We start from the raw sequence: 26,422 nt of genomic DNA, 5'->3' as shown, positions 1-26,422 counted from the left end.
GTGAAAATCTCCTCCTTCCTGTACGCTCAGCACTGGGGAAACTGCATCTTGTGATCAAGGCATACAGATCATCCAAAAAGGTATAAAGGCTGTAAAAAGATTTATAAGCTGTTGGCACTGTGGGTGGGCAGATGAACTCTCTTCATATTACTTGGTTTAGTAACACTTTAAGCTGCACAACAAAAATTTAACATTTGAATTCATGCAAAGCCTATTGAGTAATGGTTCCACGGTGAGAGTGAAATTAAGGGAGGACAATGGACATCCCTGCCTAGTTCCATTCAAGATGAGGAAGGCTTTATTCACGAAAGGCACCATTCACCTTAACTCGGGCCTTAAGGGAGTTATAGAGTGAAGTTATCCAGGAGAGCATGTTGGGGCCAAGTCCCAGTCTAGTCAATACAGCTCTATGGTAGACCCAATCCACCCTGTTGAATGCCTTTTCAGCAGAAAGCAGGAGACCGGGTGGATGGTCGGGGTTTGTGCCCAATGGATCAGTTGAATCGCACTATTAGAATTGTCCCCAGCTTCCCTTCCAGTAATAAAACCTGTGTGGTCTGGATGTATTATAGCTGACATTATGGGTTTAAGACGGTTAATTAAGATATTTGCGAATATTTTTATATCGGTGTTGAGAAGTGTAATAGGTCTGTAGCTGCTAAGGGGCAGTGTGGTCTTTCCCATCTTTAGGAAGCACTGTAATATGGGCCAGTAGTCCCTCTCTGGGTATGGCAGTACCCGAAGCTAAGGCATTAAAGTAGGCACACTTTGGGTTAGACAAGAGAGGGAGGAAGGCCCTGTAATAGGCGTTTGTATAACCATCAGTTCCTGGGCTTTTCCATTTCGGGAGCTCTTTTACTACTGTGTCCAGTTCTGTCTGGGTGATGGGCGTCTCAAATTGTTTGCTAATTTGGGTAGTGAGCTGAGAGGTTTGAGCCTCTGCCAGATACTGCAGTATACGATACTATTTCTGATCTACTGTTGAGTCAGGCAGTGTGTCAGGGAGATGGTAGGGCTGGGCATAGTAGTCCAAAAGGTAGCAACAATCTTTGAGGAGTGAACTACCTGCGAACCCGTCACGGTATGGCCCCTGTTCCCATACTCGTAAAAGTTGTGAGCGATATGGTGTGAGCATGCCCATATCCGGTTATTGAGTAGGTTGTCAAGCTCCAAGTGGAAAGATTGCAGTTCTGCAGCCAACTCTGAGGTCATGTGTTTGAGTTCCGCATTTTTTTTTTTGTTTGTTTATTTTTTAAGCAGGGTTTGGAGATCTCCTTCACAAGATGTTCTCTTTCAGGCGCCAAGTCCATAACTTGATGCCAGAGGACAGCGGATGTCTAGAGAGGGATACCGGGGTGTGATCCGAGATACTGATCGATCCAATCGACACAGTAGATAAAGTCTCCAGAGAGAACTGATCCACCAATAACAGATCTATTCGAGTATACACAGTGCGAGTTGCTGAATAGTAGCTGAAGTCTTTATCTGTGGGATGGAGTACTCTCCAGCAGTCTACAAAGATGGTGGGAGTGCAGGGTTTTTCTGAAGTGCTTAAGGAAAGCGAAGAGTGGGTAGAATGACCTGTAGATGGGTCCATCCTCGGGTCCGGGCTGACATTGAAATCACCCCCCCAGAGCAGCTGGCACACTCAAGGTGGAGATGGAATCTGAGTCTAGGAAAGTGAGCTGTTGAGTGTTCAGTGCGTACATGGTTGCAAAAGTAAATTTACAACCTAAAATGGTGCCTTTAAGTAAAATGTATCTGCCATTAGAGTCAGTAAGCTGGTCCGTCATGACAAAGGGACATTGTTTATGTATAGCTAGGGCAACCCCGCTTAATTTAAAACATGGAGAGTTGCTGAGAAACCATTGGTTATACAGGGGGACTGAGTCGGTGCAAAAGCGTCTCCTGTAATAAGAATCTGTGCCCCCAAGCATTTTTTTTTTTTCAAGCCAGAACTTACTGCGTTTATTAGGCGATCCTAGGCCCAACACATTATACAACACCACTTTCAGGGAAGCCGTGATGTACGGGAGTTGTGGAGAAATCCAAGGTCCTTGTCGGAGAGGAGAGTCCTGCAAGTGACTGGTCCAAGAGTCGAGGAGTGCGGAGAAAATAAAAGTAAAAACCTAGAAAACCTAAAACCATTAAGACATACAGTATATTTAGGAGAATCTTTGCGGTAAGGGCATCCCAGCATAACCAACCACTACTAGTCTGGGATCTCCACTCCATAAATGCCTAGGAGTTGGCCTATTTGGGGGAAAGGGGCACAGGACCATGTGTGAGCCCAGAAAAACTTGTTTGGTATAAAGAGCATTGCACCATCAAAGATGTGCAAGCCAAATTACCACAGCTTTCGTAAAATTTGAAAAATAACCCTGGGGGTCCCTGTATAAGGAAACAATATCCGGTTAAACAGTTTACTTGAGTCCTTCAGAACCTCCTCTGAGGGTGCGAATATTGGGGCGATAGCACGGAGGGGGATCACCTCTAGACCTGCGCTTATTCCGTCCTCTGCGGTGTGCAAGGTGCCAAGGTTGTGGACGTACAAGGAGTGGACTCTCCGGTGAAGACCTCAAATCTGGAAGATCAATGGTAGGTAGGCCCAGGTTGTGCAAGAACTGCGGCAACTCGTCCTTATTGCGTAAGGCAGGGGTTGACAAATTTGCTTGGAATCTAGGAGCCAGCTAAAAAAGTTAGGAGCCAGGTCGGTGACGGCGATCTGGACCTGTCCCTGGCCTGACATGGAGACGAGTGAGGGGAAGATAGCCCCCAGCCCCCCACATATGAGATCACCTCTCATTGGACACACCGCTCGAGTGCTAAATGGCCGCTGTGATTGGTCATTTAGCATGATCTGTGATTGGCTGTATCCAAGGGACACGGCCAACACAGAACTTCCCCGATGCTCGCCCATGGCGGCGTGCAGAGGGGAAGTAAACAGGAGGATGTCTAGGGACGCCCTCCCGGCAATTGGTGTCCGCGCTGTAGACATCTTTCATCTATAGCGCGGGCACGAAGTGGTTAACAAAAGAATGTGACTATTATTTCCGACATATTCCCGCTCATTTACTGCCATTTCCCTGCTAAGGGTTCGATCAGGTCCGCCTGAAAAACTGACAGGTGAACCTGATCAGACAGCCCTTGTGAAAGGGGTCAAGCAGGGAGGATTACAAATAATATTTTTTTTTTTCCTTAATTAAAATATTTTTTTTTTTTTACTTTTTACAAAAAAAAAAAAAATTACAAAAAAAAAATATATATATATATAATTAAATTAATAAATAAATTAATAAATTTAATAATATATAATATAATGAGAAGCCATTTACCAGCCACCACACTCACCGTTGGGCAAAAAACAGGCAGGGGAGCTTCACTCCATTAGGAATTAGCATTATTGGAATAGGGTGAAATTTCTACATCCACCACAAGATGGCGCCAGACTACCGAAAGATTTTAGAAGGCCGCAAAGCCGCGGCCTCAATTACTGGCCGGCGCGGCCCGATGGAATTGCGCGGCGGAGTTCGGGGTCCAAATGGAGACAGGATACCCCAGCAGCGTTGCCCCAGTCGCCAGGACACGAAATCTAGGCGCAAATGCGACCTGGCGACCGGGGTTTGTCGAGCCCTGGCGTAAGGTATATTGACCAACAAATTAAAAGGGAAGCCCCATCTGTAAGACGTGCTTTGCATCCTGAAGGGCCACAAGTAGTGGCTTGAGGGCACAACGTTGCATTAAGGTGTGTCTGGAAAGATCCGGGAAGGAGGACAACTGTGCGCCATCAAAGTCCACATAGCGGACACCTCTGACGTGGAACATTATGCATGCCTTCAATGAATATTTTTGCAGCTAGAAAATGATATCCCTTGGCTTAGCAGGGTCATCAAGGTGGATGGAGGGCTCTGAGTGCGGTCTGTGTTGGAGGCTGAGGTCAGAAGAAGAAGCGAAGATGATGGGAGATGTGTAGAAGGGATAGGGTAGACTGCACATGTAGCCTGGCATTTACCACTCGGCACCATGGTCGCCGTCTAGATGGCATAGTTTGGGGTCAAAATCTCCCCAGAAAGACTGCTGTGGATGCGATTTGTGTGGTGGATTCACAGAGCTCCTCTAGCAAGTATCCTCACAAGCTCATGCCGTGGCCATTTATGGAGCACTTATATTAGAAGCTCATTTACAACCCCAACTCCCAAAAATGTTGATATGCTGTGTAAAATCTATATAAAAATAAAATGCAATGATTTGAAAGTCTATTAAAGTGGATGTAAACCTAATGTCATCCTTTCTAAACTACTGCCATAGGGGTTATCTATAAGTATATACATGCCTCCTGCATGTATCCCTACATCGTGGCTCTGTGCGACGTGGCTCCCAAATAAAATTTACGTCTTTTTTTTTTCCCCACAAATAGAGCTTTCTTTTGGTGGTATTTGATCACCCCTGCGGTTTTTATTTTTTGCGCTATAAACAAAAAGAGCGTCAATTTTGGGGAAAAAATTTTTTTTTTACTTTTTGTTATAATAAATATCCCCCAAAAATATATAAAAAATACACTTTTCTCCCTCAGTTTAGGCCGATACGTATTCTACATATTTTTGGTTAAAAAAATTGCAATAAGCGATTGGTTTCCGCAAAAGTTATAGCGTTTACAAAATAGGGGCTAGTTTTATGGCTTTTTTTTTTTTTTTTTTTTTTTTTAATATACTTGTAATGACGGCGATCAGCGATTTTTGTGACTGCGACATTAGAGGTCGACCGATATATCGGCCGATATTTGCCATTTTTTAATTAATCGGCATCGGCCGATTGTGCTGATAAAAAGGCCGATTTAGAACAGCACAACTTGGAAATGACTTCTGTAATAGAAGTCAGTGTAAGTTGCCTGAGTCGTCATAGAAACGACTTTCCTCCTCTCTGGGCAATCTGCCAAGAAAAGAACAAAAAGATAGTGTTTACACTTCAATGAATGAAATCATCTCAGTGTGTAGAAGTTCTCAATTTAACCGTTTAAAGACTAAATCTTTTCTGACACTTGTTGCTTACAAGTAAAAATCCAGTATTTTCCGCCAGAAAATCACTTAGACCCCCCAAAAATTATATATATATATTTTTTTAGCAGAGATCCTAGGGAATAAAATAGCGGTTGTTGCAATATTTTGTCACACGGCATTTGCACAGAGGTCTTTCAAATGCATTTTTTTGGGAAAAAAATACACTATTTAAAAAAATTTTTTTAAAAACAGTAAAGTTAGCCCATTTTTTTTTTCGTCCAAAAGTTTTGACTACCTGTTTTTATTTAATATATAGTTTTTTTTTTTAAATCTAAATCATACATACAAGTAAACTGATTGGAGGTTTGTTTTGTTTAATAAATGTTTAAATGTAAGAAATTTTCTGTATCAGGCATTGATGGTAAAACGCTGCAAGTTTTAGCGGCTCTTTACCATCATTTTAGCGGCGCTATTTGGCTGCTAGTGGGGCACATAAAACCCAGCTAGCGGCCGAGGAAGAGGTTAAATGCGCCCGTGAAGCACCGCTGCCAAATCGCATTGCATGCGCTTCGGCAGTGGTGCCCATTCATATCAATGGGCAGGAGTGGTGGAGGAGTGGTATACACCACTCCAAACTTGCTGCTTGCAGGACTTTTTTTAAGATCCTGCCAGCGCATCGCCTTAGTGCCCGTTATAGACTCAAGTTGCTCCGACTTAGAAAAAGGTTCCTGTACTATTTTTGGGGCGACTTCAGGCGACTTGCATTGACTTCTATACAGTCGTCGTTTTGCAAGTCGCTGCTGAAGTCGTGTGCAGGTCACGTCTGTGAGTCGCGCTGCAAGTCGTGTCGCCCCTGTGTGAACGGGCACTCAGTGTGAAAGCACTCTGTCTTTCACACAGACTGCAGGGGAGCCGTTTTGCAGGCACTTTACAGGCGCTATTTTTAGCCCAAAAGCGCCTGAAAAATGTCCCAGTGGGAAAGGTGTGTTAGATTTTATGAGATCAAGGGGGATTAAAAAAATCGGCCTAACATATCGGCCCCAAAAAATCGGCATCATATATCGGCTATCGGCCGCCATGATTTCTAAATATCGGCATCGGCCAGAGAAAAACCCATATCGGTAGACCTCTATGCTACATTATGGCGGACACATCGGACATTTTTGGGACCATTGTCATTTATACAGCAATCAGTTCTATACAAATGCAGTGATTCCTGTGTAAATGACACTGGCAGTGAAGGGGTTAACCAGGGGGTGACAGTGTAGGGGCATGTTACTAACTGTGGGGGGCTGGGCTTTGTGTTAGTGAACACTGATCTCTGCTCCAATCACATGGAGCAGAGATCAGCGTCACTTGTTGCTAGGCAGAACAGGGAGATGCTGTTTACAATGGCATCTCCCCGTTCAGCCGCCCCGTGAGACGATCGCGGGTATTCCCGCGGCGATCGAGTCCGCGGGACCCGAGACCTGACTCACGGGGGTCCCGACCGGCACGCAAGTGCGCCGCTGGTGGCGCGCACACGATGATAGGGTGGCATATAAAAATGGACGTACCTGTACGCCAATATGCCTGCCCATGCCATTCTGCCGACGTACATCGGCGTGCGTCGGTCTGGAACTGGTTAAGCCCATATTTTATTCCATATAGAAAATGAAATGCACATTAAATGTTTAAACTGAGAAAATGTACAGTTTTAAGAAAAAAAGGTGGCGTGCAGCATGTCTCAGAGTTTGGACAGGGCAATAAAATGCTGGCAAAGCAAGTGGTACTAACAAGGAAGAGCTGGAAGAACGTTTTGCAACTTATTATACAATTGGCAACAGGTCAGTAACATGATTGAGTATGTAAAGGGCATCTTAGAGGGTCTCAGAAGTAAATATGGGCAAAGGTTCACGACCCAGGACTGTTGAGCAGGAAGAATCCTATATCGGGCAAGAATGGGACAACATTCCTCTCCCAAAACTCCAGCAACTGGTCTCCCCCAGCCATTTACAGGGTGTTAAAAGAAGAGTTGCTACACCATGGTAAACATGGCCTTGTACCAACTTTGAGATGTGTTGCTACGATTTCAAAATTACAAATTAATTTTTTTTTTTTTTTTTTTTTCTTAGACCTTTCACACTGAGGTGGTTTTTGGAAGTTTTAGCTCTAGAAATAGTGCCTGTAAAGCACCTGAAAACTGTCTTCCATTAATTTTACTGTGACTCTTCACACCCGGGCGGTGTGCTTGCAAAAAGGAAAAGTCCTGCAAGCAGCATCTTTGAGTAGTTTGGGAGCACTGCCTATTGAAATGGGCAGCACTTCCAAAGCGCCTGAAAAGTGCTTAGCGCCATAACACGGGCACTTTTCACCCTTTGGGGTGAAAAGCTCTCGGCTAGAGGCCGAAAAGAGCTCCTAAAACGAGCTGCACTTTACCACTAACGCACGGATGGCCCCAGTGTGAAAGGGGTTTAACTAAAACTGTACATTTTCTCAGTTTAACCACTTTCAGACCAGACCACTTTTTGCGATTCGGCACTGCGTCGCTTTAACTGACAATTGCGCGGTCGTGCGACGTGGCTCCCTGCGGTTTTTATTTTTTGCGCTATAAACAAAAATAGAGCGACAATTTTGAAAAAAACATTTTTTACTTTTTGTTGTAATAAATATCCCCCAAAAATATATAAAAAAAACGTTTTTTCCCTCAGTTTAGGCCGATACGTATTCTTATACATATTTTTGGTAAAAAAAAAATCGCAATAAGCGATTATTGATCGGTTTGCGCAAAAGTTATAGCGTTTACAAAATAGGGATAGTTTTATAGCATTTTTATTAATTTTTTAATTTTTTTTACTAGTAATGGCGGCGATCAGCGATTTTTATTGTGACTGCGACATTGTGGGGGACCCATCGGACATTTTTGGGACCATTGTCATTTATACAGGAATCACTGCTATATAAATGCAGTGATTCCTGTGTAAATGACACTGGCAGTGAAGGGGTTAACCAGTGGGTGGCAGTGTAGGGGTTAAGTGTTCCTAGGGGTGTGTTACTAACTGTGGGGGGGTTGCTAGGCAGAATGGAGAAATGCAGTTTACTCTGCATTTCCTCCATTCGGCGGCTCCGTGAGACGATCGCGGGGATGCCCGCGGCGATCGAGTCCGCGGGTCCCGCGACCAGACTCACGGGGGTCCCAACCAGTGCGGGAGCGCGCTGCCGGCGGCGCGCTCCCGATGGCAGGGCGCTATTGAATATTGGATGTACCTGTACGCCAATATGCTTGCCTGTGCCATTCTGTCGACGTACATCGTCGTGCGCTGGTCGGGAAGTGGTTAAACATTTGTTTTCTTTTGCAAATAAAATATCAATTTATGTAGTTTGCAAATTATTGCATTCTGTTTTTATGTAGCTTCTCCATAGCGTCCCAACTTTTTTGGCATGGGGGTTGTATATTAAATCCAGTTTTTGTCAGTTTTTTTTATTTGGAAATGGCTGCTTGGAGCTTTCGGAAGACGCAGAGACTGGTTCTGTGTGGAAAGGTTATGCCCAAAGAATCCATCTGGTTGTAAATGTTGAGCAGCTGGATAATCAAAGCAGCAACCACTTCTGGATCCTTAGTCAAACATCATCTTAAAATATCAAATATCAGGAGCTCGATGTCAGTCTCTCCTTAATGACTACTGTCATGCGAGATGAATTTTATATCATAGCACATGGCTTATATAGAGGAAAACAAAGAAGCTGCATGTGTGGGTATATGCTTGGGAGGGGGATAGCTAGTAACAGTTGTGCCTAAAAGTTTGCATACCCCGACGGGCATCGTAAAACTTTTTCATGAAAATGACTGGTCATAGCAAAGTTTGTAAAGTCTCGTTATTTTTATTAAAGAAAAAATGTATACTTACCTGCTCTGTGCAATGATCCTCCTCTTCTAGAGTCCCTCTTCTGCTCTCCTGGCCCCTCTCTCCTGTCGAGTGCCCCCACAGCAAGCAGCTTGCTATGTGGGCACCCGAACGGAGTCACAGCTTCCTTTTTTTCTATTCAGACAGGGAGCTGTGACCCAAGCCCACCCCCCCTCCTGATTGGCTCCCACTGCTGTCAAAGGCAGTCAGCCAATGTCGCCGCTGCTGTGATGCGGCCAATCAGGAGGGAGAGTCTCGGACAGCCAAGACACTCGTGGACAGAGATGGGGCTCAGGTTAATATTAAAAGGCTGCTGCTGCACACAGAAGGTTTTTTTATCTTAATGCATAGAATGCATTAAGATATAAATTACTTTTACTACTCCTTTTAAAGGGTAAGTTCACCTTTACAGAAAACGCTGTAAGGTTAACTTATACAGGTCTCCCTCCTCATCCTGCTGACCTGGACTGCGGTAATCTCCAGTTCTAAGCCCCGGTATATCCGTGCAAGGTGTCCGGAGGTTAAGAAATCCCCTCAGCTGAATGTCCAAAACGTCCCCCCCGTGAGGGGGACATTTTGGAGCATTCTAATTGGTCAGCGCCGTCACATGGGCGGCGCCGACCAATCAACAGCTGCATAGCCTGTCCTGTCAGCTATGAAGACGCTGCTTGGCTGCAGAGAGGATTTCTAACCCCCGGGCTCCTGATGCAGATATACCGGGGCTTGGAACCAGAGCTTGCAGATTTTCAGGTCGACCGGACTGATGGGATGAGATCCACATATCTTGCCTCTCAGGGCAGTATATCAAGCAGACCAAGGGGGAAGGAGAGGCAGGAGACGCCAATAGTGAAGTATGCCAGAAATTAAACATTTGCTATGCTTGATCGTAACGTCTCGCGTAGGAATATACGGACACCGGAAGTGACGGAGTACGAGCTTGGCACTGGTTTTGTTTTTATCCAGTTATTAATGCTTTGTGAGTAGCGCAGCATATGTTTGAGTTTTAAATAAATGTTTAATTTCTGGCATACTATATCTGTTCTCCTTGCACTTGTTTGTATGGTTTATCTCGTGAATCGTATGGACTTTTGTTTTGTGATTGTATATTCGGAATTGTTGGTCATTTATATTGTATTCCGCAATTTCGGAATTGTTGGAGATTTATGTTGTATTTTTATGTGGATCATCTATATACACTTGGCACATTATTGATCTTTAATTTGGAGCTCAACACCATATAGATTTTTTTTTTTCCAAGTATAAATACAGCTGTTCTATGAATCCTCAGAAGTTTGTTGGAAAACCTTAGTTAACCACTTCCCACCCGGCCAATGCACATATACGGCCGGGTGGGAGCCGCCTACTCCTGATATGACGTTCAGGAACGTCATTCAGGAGTAGCGGGATCGCCCGCGCAGCGGCGCGATCCCGATGCGCCCGTGTCACCCGGACACGGCGCATCTCAGATCGGCAGGAGGGCTCTGTGATTGGCCCTCCTGATCACATGACGGCCGTGTCCAATCACGGCCGTCATGTGATGTAAACAAACAGCCGGTTGCTAGGCAATCGGCTCCTCCTCTCCTCACACAGAAGTCATCGCTGTGGAGAGGAGAGCAGATCGCTGCAGCCGGCTGCTGATCAGTGAGTATGAGCTGCTTTTTACAGCTTTTTACTCACTGATCACCAGTCTAGTGTACACAGTAAACACACCACACAGTAAACACATCACACAGTATAAACACAATGTCCCCACACATGTCCCCAAAACATACATGTCCCCAAATAATAAAAACACATGTCCCTAATAATAAAAACATGTCCCCCACATATGTCCCACTAAAATCACATGTCCCAATGATTATCTGCACACATATGTACGTGATCACCTGCACACATATGTACATGATCATTTGCGTACATATGTCCGTGATCACACAAACCAATTATTATACACTTAACGGATTTTTTTTTACCAAAAACATGTAGCAGAATACATTTTGGCTTAAATTTATGACAAAATTTGATTTTATTGGATTTTTATTGAAGTAGAAAAAAGAAAATATTGTTTTTTTTTTCCAAATTTCCGCTTTTTTGCGCTTATATCGCAAAAAATAAAAAACTGAGTCGTGAATAAATACCACCAAAATAAAGCTCTATTTGTGCGAACAAAATGATAAAAATTTCATTTGGGTACAGTGTAGCATGACCGCGCAATTGTCACTGAGAGCGCTGAAAGCTGAAAATTGGGCTGGGAAGGAAGGGGGCGAAAGTGCCCTGTATTGAAGTGGTTAAAAAAAAAAAAAAAAAAAGCATCGTGAAGGCCAAGGAACACACCAGACAGGTCAGGGATAAAGTTGTGGAGAAGTTTATAGCAGGGTTAAGTTATGTGTTTAGTTCCACTTTATTATTTACTGCTGTTCAACGGGCTTTGGGCTTCAACAAAATGGCAGTCTCCAGCAAAAAACAGCAATGCTGGAGTCAATTTACAGCACACACTAAATTTAGTAGCACAACTATTAAAGTGTATGTTAAGCCCAAAAAAGAAAAAAATTTGATCCTGGTCCCTTAAAGCAGATTAAATGCCACAGCACTTGTGCTGTGTAATCTGTGATCCCTCTAAACTGTAAAACAATAAGGTCCCTGAACTTGCCACTTCCTGTATCTTGTATCCCTCTCTGTACTGACCATGAAAATCGGGGCTGCTGAGCCCTGACCACCGTGGTCAGAGTGCATCCCTCCGACATACGCAGTTCTCACCTCTCTGCTCTCCTCTGTCCTCCTCACCCCCTCCTCCTTGCCTGTCAGCTCCCTCTGTGTCTGTCTCCCCATTATTATTAAAGATTAAAACAAACTACAATGGTCACTGCCAAGCCCCTCTATTAGAGGCTGGCATACCACACTATATAAGTAATTTCTAAAAACAAGTGGCATAAATACCTATTTAGAGCTATCTTTAGGCCGGTTATGTGACTCATGCCCGCTTTGCAGCTCCAAGACAGGGTTTCTGCGGGAGGCCACGTGATCTTCTCGGGTGATGTCAGGGAGATCTCGGCCCCTCCCACAGAAGCCATCCATCGGAGATGTAAAGTGGGTGCAAAAATGGGTCCGGCCTGAAGAAGGCTCTAAATAGGTATTTTTTTTTTTTTTTTAGAAATAACTTGCATAGTGTGGTATGCTAGGCTGTAATAGACAGGCTGGCAGCGATTTAGACTTAACCACTTAAGGACCGCCGCATGTAGATATACGTCGGCAGAATGGCATGTATGGGCACAAGCACGTACCCGTACGTGCTTGCCTTCCAGCGGGTGGGGGGGGTCCGATCGGACCCCCTCCCGCTGGCTGCGGCGGTCCGTTTCGCTTCAGGAGCGATCCGGGATGAGGGGGTGGCCATCCCCTCTCGATCGCTCCTGGCGAATGAGAAGCTTCCCCTGCCTGTGTAGTGCAAACACAGGCAGGGAGGAAGTGATGTCACTCTCCTCGGGGCGGTCTTTTTGAGAACCCATAGGCACACAAATCACCCCCCCCCCCCCCCGGGCACCCACCATTTATTACCCAATAAAGGTTTAACCCCCTGATCACCCGGCGGGTGATATCAATTAAGTTTTAGGGTCAGCTAGGGTCTGCGTCGCCCCAGGCAGCGCTAGGTTAGTGCCAGTACCGCTAACACCCACACGCAAAGCATACACCTCCCGTAGTGGTATAGTATCTGAACAGATCAATATCTGATCTGATCAGATCTATACTAGCATCCCCAGCAGTTTAGGGTTCCAAAAAAAAAGCATTTAGCAGGATCAGCCCAGATACCTGCTAGCACCTGCGTTGTGCCCCTCCGCCCAACCCACCCAAGTGCAGTATCGATCGATCACTGTCACTTACAAAACACTAAACACATAACTGCAGCGTTCGCAGAGTCAGGCCTGATCCCTGCGATCACTACGTTTTTTTTTGGGAGCGTTTTATATTTAAATCCTGAAGGCGGTGCTTGGTTTTCGGGGTCCCGTACATGGCTAGGCTCCCAAAAAGTCCCCCACATGTGGTATCCCCATACTCGGGAGAAGCATCAGAATTTATTTTGGGGTGTAATTTCACTTATGCCCATAGCATGTGTGAGCAATATATCATTTAGTGACAACTTTGTGCAAAAAAAAAAATAAAGTTTGTAATATTCCCGCAACTTTTGGCAAAATATAAAATATTTCATGGACTCAACATGCGCCTCAGTAAAAAGCTTGGGGTGTCTACTTTCCAAAATGGGGTCATTCAATCAGTTGGGACAAAAAAATAAAAATATTCAGTGGGCTCAGCCTGCCCCTCAGCAATTTCCTTTCGGTGTCTACTTGCCAAAATGTGGTCATTTGGGGGGGGGGGGGGGGGTTGTACTGCCCTGCCATTTTAGCACCTCAAGAAATGAGATAGGCAGTCATAAATTAAAAGCTGTGTAAATTCCAGAAAATGTACTCTAGTTTGTAGACGCTATAACTTTTGCGCAAACCAATAAATATACGCTTATTGACATTTTTTTTTTTTTTTTTTACTAAAGACAAGGGGCTGAATAAATGTTGGCCTAAATGTATGACTAAAATTTAGTTTATTCGATTTTTCTTATAACAAAGAGTAGAAAATAAATTTTTTTTTTCAAAATTTTCAGTCTTTTTCCTTTTATATCATAAAAAAATAAAAATCGCAGAGGCAATCAAATACCATCAAAAGAAAGCTCTATTTGTGGGAAGAAAAGGACGCAAATTTTGTTTGGGTACAACATTGCATGACCGCGCAATTACCAGTTAAAGCAGTGCAGTGCAAAATTGTAAAAAGACCTCTGGTCTTTAGGCTAACAATTGGTCCGGGGCTTAAGTGGTTAAACATTTTAATGTGGAATATATGGACTTTCCTAAATAACTTTATCAAGTTATGGGTAAAGTTCCGCTTTAAGGTGGCTGAAGTCTAAATTATAATTAGATCTTTCTACTCCTGTAAATGCTCACCACCCCTACCCAAAAAACAATATCATAGATTAAAAAGCAAAGTTGGCCATAGATGTATCTATTTTTTGATTGACCACCTGGCTGATCTGAAGAAAAAGAATGTATTCCCCCGTCTACATAATTGAGGTGGATGGAGGAGTCCTCCCTGCTGCACTATTGTATTCTGATAGTGGGATTCCTTTGATAAGAATACACTGATCAGCGCTGCAGATGATTGGCTGCATGTGCTAATCAAACACAAGTTTTCCAACAGTCCCGTTCAAGAGGAGTCTATCGCTGGATCCATGTATGGCCAATCTGGAAGACAAAACGCAGAAGAAACAGGCTGACTATAATCCTAACTCAATACAATTTACAGTAGTAATGAGTGTTGCATTATAATTATTACCTGTGGAAGGGGTAGCAGGATATGAAGGACTTGCAACATGTGGAAAGCTGCAATAATGCCCATCTTTGGCAATATTAAATGGTACTTAAAGTCAAAATTTTTCTTTTTGTTTCGGACAGAATTTGGAAGGATTAGAATCGCAGTAGAGCTTCTGTTTGAAGTCCCTCACTGGGGAGATTTACCACCTATTGCTATGCACCATTGTCTCTAATACACAAACTGAGTACATCCTACATGTTAAAGTGAATGTAGTCTTAAAATATATATTTTTCAAATAACACACGTTATACTTACCTGTTCTGCGCAATCTTATTGCACAGATCAGTCGCAAACCTCCCCTTCTGGGTTCCCCATCCTGTTCTCTTGGCTCCTTCTCTTCTCTGTACCACCATAGGAAGCCACTTCCTATGGGGGCGCACATGCCAGCTCACTCCCTAGCCAGGCTATGTGCATCCATAGATGCAGCACATGTCAGCCCTAATATCTGCTCACAGGATTTGTTTGATTGCAACAGGAACCAATGGATCACATTGCTGCCTCTGTCCTGTGAATGCAGGGAGAAATCTGCTACAGACAGGCACAGTGCTGAATGGAGTGAGGACTCGGGTAAGTGTTTAGGGGGGGGGTGGGGGGCGATACAAATATGGGGACATTTTTTACTTTTAAGCTTTACTACAAAGCCCTCCAACACCTAGAGGCGATTCAGTTCGCATTGTGCGCTACACAAGCATTTCATTCATTCAACACTGTACGATCACCGCTGAGTGCTGACAGGTTCCCCCGCACCTGTCTTCCAGGTTTGCACACTCCATCTGTGTGATTGGCCAGAGCCGCAATGACGTCACTCCCACGCTTTTGTGCAGGAGCCCGTAGTTCTGGCACGGTGTACACCACTGACATAACTGGCTGAATTCAGGGTGAATATCTCCTATACTGTGCACATTTAGGAGATATTCATTTCAACTTATTTTATGCTTGCCTGTAGGTAAAAATTACCAAGCAAGGTTTACTGCCGCTTTAATCCAGGGAACGCGGTAAGATAAAAATTGTCATGCCTTTATAACAATTTTAAGTCACCAGAACAGAGAATTGAGGGAGTTTTTCAATAGGGACACTTTTTTTATATATATATTTTTTTTTCTGGTGTAATTTCCTTTTTCTTTTGTGTCTCTGGGACAAAAAGTTAAGTGTTTGTTTTTGTGTTTTTTTTTTCCACAAATAAATATCCCACGTGCATTTTAGCATGGCTAGTGCCCATCAGTGCAGCCTAACCGGTGCCAGGGAAGAGTAGATCCAGCCGGATCATCAGAGTGGGGATTGCCTGCTGTAACAGCTTTCATTTGAAATGCCCAGTGTTCTCGGTGCTCAATGTCGCACACAGTCCCGCCTCCTGGCCCAGTACTTTGATAGACAGAAAACCTGTCCAATGCCAAGACATGTGACTATCAAAGTACCCAGGCCAGAAGGGGTGGACTGTGTGTGATGTTGAGCATCGGGAACAGTGGGCTATTTAAATGAAAGCTGTTAAAGTGGGCAATTGCCACTCTGTGATGATCCAGCCGCCTCTCCTCTTCCTCTGGGCAATTGCAGGGAGAACGGCTCCCATTCACCCCCCCCCCCTTCATTTTCCCTGGCAACTCGCACTCAATCATTTTCCAGGTGAGAAATGTGGGCTGGTTCAGAGAACCCACTGAGAAGTGTGGTGTTTGACCGCGCAAAGGGGGCTGCCTAAGGAGGTTTTTCTTCAGGCAGGCTGCCCAAGGCCTAAGTGTATGGAAGTAGATTAGAACAAGTATTTGAATAGTGGATGGGTAATATATTATGTGCTGGGGATGCTGGAATGCAAGGAGGATTTTATTTTGTGGAAAATTTTAATTAAACTTTCCCTTTTAAGGGACATCTCTTACATGGAGCACAAACAGGAAAAAAAAACCTTACTAGAGCTTTAACCATTCTCTACTCCTTCAAAAATGAAAAAATAAAATTGCTTTACGCTTGATCTGTACCAGTTTTTTAGTAATGTTTTCATTTTTTTCCCCTACAAAGCCATTTAATTTCTGCTTACCATGTGCCTTGTTTGTTCTGACATAGGCAATCCAGGCAGCAAAATTCTACACAAGGACCATTATTTGAACGAGAACCTTGATCCAGAGCCACCTTTGATTGTTGACAACAACAAGCTAGAGGTAATGATACTACCAGTTTCTTATATATGATCTAGTAGATGTCTGGTGTTGGTTTTCCCACAATGGTCTTATTCTTGATATATATTTCACCATTTTAGAAACTGCTTAATACTGTGGTAAAGAAAAGCTGCAATCTGACAGTGGATGAGTTGGAGAGGTGGTACTCTGTCCTCAGCCAGTGTATCTACATCCACAGGATGGAGTATGACAAGACTGCCCTAGTGGAGGTGAGTTGAATTTGCAGTTTTGTATTAGAATGGCCCTGTTCCCAATGGATTTCTCAATATCCATTCAAGTGGATTATGGCTTTATTTCTGGCCAGCTCAATACTGTAGTCCATAACCATGTGAGAACGTCCTGTTCGCCCAAAAATGTATTTCGAAGCTAAATATGTATGTATGTATAGTATCTATTTTTTTGTTCAAAACGAATAAACCGTACAACATACTTACAAATTAAATACTACTTTCCCTTACCTACTTTGCCTGTTTGGGTGTACTACATATGTCCAGAGTGAAGCATTTATATCAAGCTTATTATGGGGGCAGTAGCAGCCATGACCTGTTACCAATTTTAATTAGCTAGCAGTCATGCAAGAGTGATCCAGGCAGCTGCATAACCGCCCAATTGCTGTTACAGTGAAGGCAGTGTGGCACCACCCCGTTCTGTCCAGGAGCCCAAGACCACAATAAACTGTCAGGAGGGTGTGTTGGAGAAGATCGGACATCCAATCCTTTATGTCCTCTGCTGTAAATAGATGCTGGAATCGCTCAGCTTTCAGCATTTCCGTTTTAAAAGCTGTCATTCCCTGGCTGTTAAAACAAAGGAAGCATTGCAAGTTTGCAACCTATAGTTGATTAGCTGCTGAGGTGGTCAGGGGAGCTATTTGGGCCTAATAGATAAGTGGTCTGTCATCTGCATAGTGCTATCACATAGGGGACTTTTTAGCCTCCTTGTGATGGTAATGAAGTTAAAAAAAATATATAAAAAAATAACCGTAACCCTGTTGCCGTGCACACACCGCCAAGATGCAACATTTATGCAGGCTGCGATTCCACCACTCGTCAGGTGTCTCTGAGAATGTCAGAGTGAGAGCAATAATTCTAGAACTATATTTTATGGTTGATGTGTGAAGGATTTTAAGTTGTTGCCAATAGAAACTTGTAGGTACCGTGGTTTAATCACTATATATGTACATGTAGTTTTAAAGTGGTTGTAAAGGCAGAAGATTGTTTTTGTTTTTTATGTTTTTTTATATCTTAAAGCATTCTATGCATTAAGATAAAAGACCTTCTGTGTTCAGCAGCCCCCCTATACTAACCTGGGCCCCATCTCGATCCAGTGATGTTGCACAGTAGCCTCGTCTGTCCGGGGACACTCTCTTGTCATTGGCTGAGACAGCAGCGGGCACCATTGGCTCCTGCTGCTGTTAGTCAGTGAGCCAATGAGGGGAGAGAGGGGGTGGGGCCGAGCCACAGCTCCATGTCTGATTTGGGACACAGAGCAGCGACTTAGCTTGGGTGCTCCGATGGCAAGCTGCGAGAAGGAGGTTCTGGAATGCTCTGTGTAAAACCACTGCACAGAGCTGGTAAGTATGATGTTTGTTTTAAACAAAAAAAAAATGACTTTAAAGGGGTTGTAAAGGTAAATGTTTTTTCACCTTAATGCATTCTGTGCATTAAGGTGAAAAAACATCTGACAGTGCCAGCCCCCCCGTTTTACTTGGCTCACCCCCTCGAAAATCCCGTGCTCGCCCCCGGCGTCCTTCCTCGCCACTCAGCCTGGCCGCTGATTGGATGGAGTGGATGGATGTAAAGCAGTGCAGCCATTGGCTCGCGCTGCTGTCAATCACATCCACTGACGCGGGGGGTGGGGCCGTGTGATACAGCGAGCGGCTATAGCCGCCGGCTGTATCACGGGAGCACGCCCGCAGATGCTTCTCACCATGCGAGGGAGCTCGCATGAATGTGAGAAGTACCTGCGGGAAGAAGCAGAGACAGAGGCTGAGGGACCACAGAAGAGCAGGTTCGGGGCCACTCTGTGCAAAATGAGCTGCACAGTGGAGGTAAGTATAACATGTTTGTTATCTAAAAAAAAAAAAAAAAAAAATTAACTTTACAATCCCTTTAAGATCACTTGAAGACTTGACTTTCTTGGCGTTTTTTACTCGATACAACTTTTATATTTTATCAAAAGCATTGAGTATTGCATTGTTTCATTTTTTGTTTTTTCATGAAATGTGCCTTTGACAACAAGTTACACAAACGCCAAGCAACATAAAAATTTTCAACTACTGTCTTTGTTCTACATTTTATTCTATATTTTCTGCTTTCAGAAAATATATTTTTGTTCTGGGAGTTTTTATCACTTGCTAACTGGGCCTTTCTGACATTTGTTATTTACAGGTAAAAATCTGTATTTTTTTTGCTAGAAAATTACTTAGAACCCCACAAGCATTACATATTTTTTCCTTTTAGCAGAGACCCTAGAGAATAAAATGGCGGTCGTTGCAATATTTTGTGTCACACTGTATTTGTGCAGCAGTCTTTCAAACGCAATTTAAAAAAAATACACTTTAATGAATTAAAAAAAAAAAGGTGAAGTTAGCCCAATTTTTTTGTATAATGTGAAGGATGATACACTGAAAATTCTAAAATTGCGCACACTCGTGGAATGACAAACAACGGTACTTGAAAATCTTCATAGGCGATGCTTTAAAAAAACATTTACAGGTTACCTGTTTAGAGCTAGAGGTGGTGTAGTGCTACAATTCTTGCTCTCTAATGATCACAGCAATACCTCAGCTGTGGTTTGTTCACCATTTACATATGTGGACACGACTTGCATATGCGTTCGCTTCTGCACGCGAGCTCAGAGGGATTTTTTTTTTTTTTTTTTTCCTATTGGTTTTACTTTTTCTTTTTGCACTGTCCCTTTCTAATTTAATTTTTTGATCACTTTTAATGCTAGTACAAGGAAAGTAAGCATTCCTTGTAAAATAAATGAGCATGACAGGTCCTCTTTATTGAGAGATCTGGGGTCAAAAAGACCCCAGATCTCGTTTACCTTTAAAAGCAAAAAAGACCTTTTGATGTAAAAATAAATAAATAAATAAATGAAATAAATCCTTTGCCTGAGAACAGGAAGTGATGGATCTTGCTCCGGTCCTCCAAGGGCATAGAGCCAAGTGGGGGCTGTCTTGCCCTCACTCGACATCCTGCCTAGCCGTTGGCCAAGCCAGATTGGTCCCTGGTTTACTGACGGCTCTGGTAAGCGCGGAAATGTCCGGAAAGCAGTGGGAGGGGGTACCTCTCCCGCGGCCTATAAAAGGGGCCCTGTGGCAAATCTGCCACTAGGATCACTTTTAACATAAAGCCAACATCCTGAAGAAAAAGATACCGGCGTTATGGCATCTAGCTGCAGCCATAACCCCAGTACTTAACTGTAAAGTCATGACATACATTTTACAGTTAGGCGGTCAGCAAGTGGTTGTCATTTTATAAACACAATTGCGGATTTTAACACGTGCAAACGATTGTTTGAGTGGAACTGGTTAAGGTTAACGGCTTTGTTTCTTTTGCAGGAGATGGAAAGGACAGTTGAGAAGTTTCTAACATTCCTGTGAACGTTGCCAAAACTGCAACATTTTTTTCTGTGACTCTTCATAGGGAGAGCCCTTTTAAGCGATTTTTATTTATTTTCAATGGCACCAAGTCTGCTCTGAACCTTGCTCTCCCAGTGTTCAACCTCCCACCATCTGCTGTTTAACAAGATTGGTGCTATCGTCTCAGGTACTTGATGCCAACCAGCCTACTAGAACCAAACAGAACTTCGTAACCCCGGTGGACACAAACCCAACAACTACAGTTTGAAGAATCACGGTGCTAATGGCAGGTGGATGGGAAGTCCACCGATCTGTCGATTTCAAATGCCAGAAAGCCGTTGGCACCAGTCATCCCTTTCTCAAAATTGGGAGGCTTTCAATTCTTGCGATGGAACTGTACAAACAAAAAACTGGATCACAAAAAAAGCCAGATGCTTGTATTTATTGGTTTGTCTCATTTTACTAAACTCTTAAACCATCTTTTTATTTTTTTCCTACCATGTTTCATTAAATTCTCTTCTGAAGACGTGTCGGAGCTAGTTGGTGGCAGCTTACCCTAAGAACTGACTCAAAGCTTTTTTGTGCCTTTTTAACACTATGTTACGATTTTCCATTGGGTCTAATTGTTAGGAAGGAAGCAAACAAAACTATCTGATAAAAGTTGTCAGGTTTCAATCTGAATTAAAGCTAGACAGCTTTGTGATCCTTTGGTTGTTGAGGAGCCATAGTCCCAGGCTTTCAGGATTGGTTCTTTAACAGGTGCTGAATGTTAGGGCTTTGTAGACATTTGTCATGCTCTGTTCCCTTAACAGGTGCTAACTGTTAGATACTTGTGGGACGCTCAACTTTGACTCCTCAATACCCGCTAGCTGGCAATGAATGCTGGAACTCTGATTTCTCAAACCTGGTTCAGCAGCTGCTGGCTGGTAGGGTGTACTAAGAGTTTTGTAGCTCAACTGTGATACTTCAAGAACAGTTACTGGAGAGGGCATCCTGGTACTTGGGGTCCTCAACAGCCAAAAGTTAACCATTATTAGTCTAAAACCTGTTTATTTCCCCTTCATTCTTCATTTGAGTAAAACCGATTGCTGCCTGTATGTCAAATTTGAGTCTATTTGTATGTGTTCTGCAAGCCAGTTAGTATTTGTGATGTTTGGTACTCCAAAGTGTTAAGTCCTCACTAATACTCGCCTGCATCACCACCAGTTTTATACAGGTGCTCCAAAGTCCTTTGGGTACATCTAGATCAGTCTTGTACACATGTTGGCACCCAGTTCACCAAAAAATGTTCCAGATCTATGCATTGCTGGATTTCTGGGTGGCAGAAGAGAACTTTGCCACCCTATAGGTTTGTAGAGCACAGCTTTGTAGGCACACCCTTGCTCAGCATGCATTTGTGAATTATACAAGCATGAACTCAACAAGAACCAGCTTTGTGGCTAATAAAACTCCCGTGTTTTTATTTGACATGTGAGTTGAGGTGCTCCTTGTGCTACTGTTGTCACATTTTATTGATTGTACACATTATACGTAACTCTGTGTTTAAGCAATTTGGCAGAGAAAAACATGGATTTGTACCCAGTTATCTTTGTCGTTCAAAAGTGAGAATTGTTCCAACTTTGATTTTTCTTTCTTTTTTTTTTTTTTTTTTTTTTTTTTTATTCATTCAATGGGTGGAGTTATTTAGAAATTCATAAAATCTCCAAGTTCACACCTGCTTTTGAAAACTGGGAAAATACATTTTTAACATGGTGTTCCTTGTGTTAAGATTTAAAAAGAAATACAGTCCAGTATTGAATACGTGAGAACAAGTTACTTTAACATTTTTTGGCTTCTGTTTTTTTTAACGTGTTTTTGTGTGACTGTACAATGTCTTGTCTTAACTGCTCTGTAACTCACAGCAATTTAATGTTATGTAACTTTTGTCAATATGGCTTTTGTGGTCTTTTACAGAGTTGTTGTTTCTCCCTATATTCAGTAGTAGAGTCCTACGTTGTGACTCATCCATTTGCAGTATCTCGAGCATCTAGTGGTGTCACTGGCTGACCTGGAATCTTCCTCCACTAGAAACCCAAATATTCAGCCATACTTTTTTCATAGACTGGTCTATCAGGGGTCAATTGGAGTTGATCGGTTTCACCCGCATGTTGACAACTTGCCTCGATTGGCTGGGTTTTGTGTTTAGCGGAGGATGTAGGCACTGTTGTCTTAGAGTGTTATATCACAGAGCATTCTGGCAGTTATGTAGTTAATATACTTTACCTTCACATTGTGTAGCAGCTGTTGGATGAATCCTGTAAAGGTGCAAGGAACTAGTGATTATATAGGGCACAGGACTTTAGTTCCTAGTAATTTGATAGGCTGCTTTATGTGCACAGGTTCCTGTCACAAAACGTCTGACTCAACAATGTCAGTGTCATCGCAGTTTAGAGAGTCTAGTTAGGAAAGGATATCAGCTCAGTGTAAATTATACTTTTTTTTTTTTTTTTTTTTTTATATATATTTTTTTTTCTTTTTGTACAGTCAGCATTTCATTTGGGTTCATTTTTAGACTACGGAAAATACAAAACCAAACAATGTAGCATATTTATTAAATTCAATATCAACTATTTTTTATTTTTTTTTGTCATGTCACACTGTCTTGTTTTTCCTTTTTCCTTTTTTTTTTTTTTTTTTTTTTTTTTAAATATATCTGTGTGAAATGGAGATGTAGTATTCGGTTAGCACCAATGGCATTTTTGCTATTAAATTCATAAATTGGATTCTGTCTGGTTGACTTGTGGACCTTTTGTTTGACTGCAACTCCCTGGGCCTCAGGTTAACCAAAGTTGCAGTAAATTCATTTTTGTCTTTTAAATATTAAACAAGCCTGGCTGATTAATTATACCACTTTTTATGATTGAAACAAAACAATTTTTCCCTACAAAAATTCTTTTTTTTTTTTTTTTTTTTAATCTCGTGAGGGTTTTGAAGACCTCAGGTGTTTGCTGTCTTTTTCCCCTCCTCTTTTTTGTAGGTAAAAATTCTTCTTGCTCTCACAACTCAAAAGTAATTCTGACAAAAATAGACTTTCTACAATCAATCTTTGTATAAAGTGGAACTTTTTACAAAAGAATTTTTTTTTTTAACCCTCACTGAGCAGGATAAACCCTACTTTAAGGCAAGGTCAGTTTTATTAATAAAATTTAAAAATAAAATAAAAAATGTATTTTGTAAAGGTTGTATTGAAATAGGACTGCTGCTGTTTTTTTTTCTTCTTTTTAAAGATAGATTTGTGAAAAGGAAAAAATTGCCCAACAGCTTTTTTTTGATTGACATTGAGCACAACTGGGCAAAACTAGAGGCAGCCATTTTGCAGCTTGAGCCGCACTGCATCCTGTCCCCTGTTGTGCTGTTGCCACTGTGGGTGTGGCACACTAGGATGCGTCATCATAAGCAAGGCCTCGAGATACAAAATGGTTATCACGGCTGTTGTAAGGGGACGCTTCTCGCTAAGCACAAATGGGTAAAACTAAAAAGCCATTTTGTACCCTGACCAACGAACGGTTTGACCTATCAGTTGGCTAGCAATTGCTAACCTCTCTATGGCCTTGACATGTTAGCTTCTGGTTAATTGATAGGCTAGGTGCTTGGTGTATCCATCAGGAACAAAATGGCACATTCTACTGTGTCTAGCCGAGGGGGCACTTTTACATTACTTCCCCTTTTTTAACCTTACCACAGCATATATGAGTTGGCTAGCAAAAAAAAATAAAAATGTAGTTCATGTAGGAAATATTTTTATGACATCTCTTTAGGATTAACTTTTGTTCTTGTTTGCTTTTCCACTGGGGATGGGGTTTACATTTTGAAACATTGCTTATGTGTATATAAGATAGGCTAATTTTTGTACTGCTGTTTTGTTATACATCCTCTTGTGTTTTGTCTTATGGGGCATCCAAATAAAGATGAACGTTTCAGTTTAAGAGGAGGCATTTACTGGTGTCTGAAGTTGACTAATAATTCCTACCGTGCGTTTCTCTGTCAAGCATGTAAAGTTTGGTTCCCACATAGCAGAAACAGAATCCTGAAATTGTAACATGAGAAAAGGCAGCTTTCCTGAGTTCTTGTTCTCAGAAGTGCTCAGTCAACCAGAACTTTTTCCAAGAGACCAAAATCCATGGCGATTAGTTATTTTACTACATACAGTTCTGTCACCACCACCACCACCACCACCACACCAAACCTGTTAACTGGGCACAACCAGCAAGATTATTGAATGCATGACCTCATCTCGTTTCAAAGTGCCATGGGAATCGGGGGCTAGAATGGCAGAAGCAAGTGTGTATTTCTTCACAACTTAACTCCCATGGACAGTAACAGTGCAGTCGTTTTGCTGCTAAAAGATTTTAGAGCATTAACAAATGTTAAAGAATAAAAGTGATGTGGTCTTTCATGGTCAGTGGTACAATAGTTTTACCACCTTTCACTGTAAAAAGTAACGTTACCCCAGGTTAGCCAAACTGGCCTCACGCATTACTTTTTAACAAGTTAGGTGCATCAACAGACTATCTTAATTTACTAAAGGCAAATATACTGTGCACTTACTCTAGAGCAGGAGTCTCAAACTAGCGGCCCTCCAGCTGTTGCGGAGCTACAAGTCCCATTATGCCTCTGCTTGTGGGAGTCATGCTTGTAACGGTCAGCCTTGCAATTCATTATGGGACTTGTAGTTCTACAACAGCTGGAGCGCTGCCAGTTTGAGACGCCTGCTCTAGAGCTTAGTAAATGGGGTAAAGCTTCACTTTGCAAAGAATACTCAATCACATGTCAACAAAATAGAAAAAAAAGTGCATTTTTGTTTGCACGTGGTTGGATGATGAAAATCAGAGCTGCCCCTCCTTTCAGAGCTTCCCCTCAGATCTAGAGCAACTGCATCTTGCAGTGCACATTATATTTGCCAGATCAACCTGTCACTTTGCCCATTCAGGAAAAAGTAATTGTGTCTGCTGCCCACCCTTTCAGCAAGGTATGCATTTACTGATCTACACATGCTCGTCTCTTAAAAATGCTCACATGTATTATGCATATTGATGCCAAGTGCAAACGTGACTTTCCAGGCATGAGGTAAGTAAGGGGCGGACATCTGCCCCTGTTTTGGTCATAATAAGAACTAGTTTGACTCTGTTAACTGTAGCTAGAGTACTCCAAATAATTATTGAGATACCCGTTAAATGGTTTATCTGCAATTCTCATGCCCAGGCAGTCAGACTAAAAGGGATTCGGCTTTATAGTAGGGGATCTACCTGCCCCTGAAATGTAGTATTAAAGGTCAAAGTAGCAGATTGTTTATTAGGTCTCTTGAATTTACCTTGCATCTAATAGAAGGTTAAAGCAGGCATACACTGCATCAAAAAATACTTTTGTAGTATTGTGATTGCTGAGCCTTAAGCCGGCCATAAATGATACGATTTTCTTCCCTGCAACCACGGGTTGCTCGATTCCCCCATCAACCGAGTCAGTGTTGGGGTAATGTCTCCGGTGAAGCTATTGTGTTCACCTCCCGCCAGGGGAAGTGAGCGGAGCTGTCCCTACTGGGAGAACAGTGATTATTGCTAGCAGCTATAGCCATTGGCAATAACCGCATCCTAAAAATCTGACATGCTGGTTGTACCCAAGTCGATGGATGGATCGACTTTGGTACAAAATCAGCCTGCCTATACATGGTTTGAATCTCGGCCGGTCCCTGCTGAACTATCTGAGATGCAAACTGTCTCTGATTGACTTTAAGGCTGATGTCACACAGACTCTCCATTTTCACTATCTTTGAGGCCAGTAAGCAAGCAGTTACACATAGGTAAGAGTTTAGCTGTCCCAGTTGACTTTGCCCCTGCCTATGTGTTGTGAGGTTCAGAGTCACTCGTGTAACATCGTGTTAAGAGCTGAAACCCTTATCAAAAATCTGCATAATATGGCTTGCTTGAAATTTTATTTGAACCACTATCAAAAGGCGTGCGTTATAGTGCTTTGCAAAACTCTACATGTTCTGGTTGGCTGCGTTAACATCTAAAAATCTCACATTATGCAGCCTTTGTTCAAGCCACCCCCCCCCCCCGGTGCACATACTTTTAGCGAACTGTGTAAGCACCTGCCATCTAATTTACACTATAATTTGTCAACAGGCATTTTATAATAACTTGCTATCCTCGTTGTACAAAACATTTTTGAGCCAAATGGGCCAATACACACAAGTACATAGCAAAGTGTCTGGGTGTTTCAGGATCTGCAGCTTTAAACATTTGATACAACTCACCCAAGGAGCATATAGAGGCTAATAGCCAGGATTTTTTACCCAGCATACAAATAATGCAAAGGTTGCCTAAAGTTTGATATCCATAT

General features: G+C 42.6%; 1 protein-coding gene across 1 annotated transcript in view; it reads left to right on the top strand.

Annotated features, from left to right (window-relative positions):
* ATAD2B (ATPase family AAA domain containing 2B) overlaps positions 1–24,009 on the top strand; it is a 201,962-nt gene extending 177,953 nt beyond the window's left edge. Inside the window, exons 26-28 of the mRNA XM_077488860.1 lie at positions 16,346–16,440; positions 16,539–16,667; positions 20,024–24,009. Of these exons, the coding sequence (XP_077344986.1) occupies positions 16,346–16,440; positions 16,539–16,667; positions 20,024–20,065 (266 nt within the window). The 3' untranslated portion in view covers positions 20,066–24,009. The remainder of the gene's footprint in view (positions 1–16,345; positions 16,441–16,538; positions 16,668–20,023) is intronic.
* The last annotated feature ends 2,413 nt before the right edge of the window (positions 24,010–26,422 follow it).

This window comes from Lithobates pipiens, unplaced genomic scaffold (assembly GCF_037356315.1).
Source record: "Lithobates pipiens isolate NorthernLeopardFrog02 unplaced genomic scaffold, aLitPip1_a1.2 Scaffold_18, whole genome shotgun sequence".
Taxonomy (NCBI): domain Eukaryota; kingdom Metazoa; phylum Chordata; class Amphibia; order Anura; family Ranidae; genus Lithobates; species Lithobates pipiens.
The sequence above is the reverse complement of the archived record's forward strand: the minus strand, read 5'-3'. Positions and strand labels throughout refer to the sequence as shown.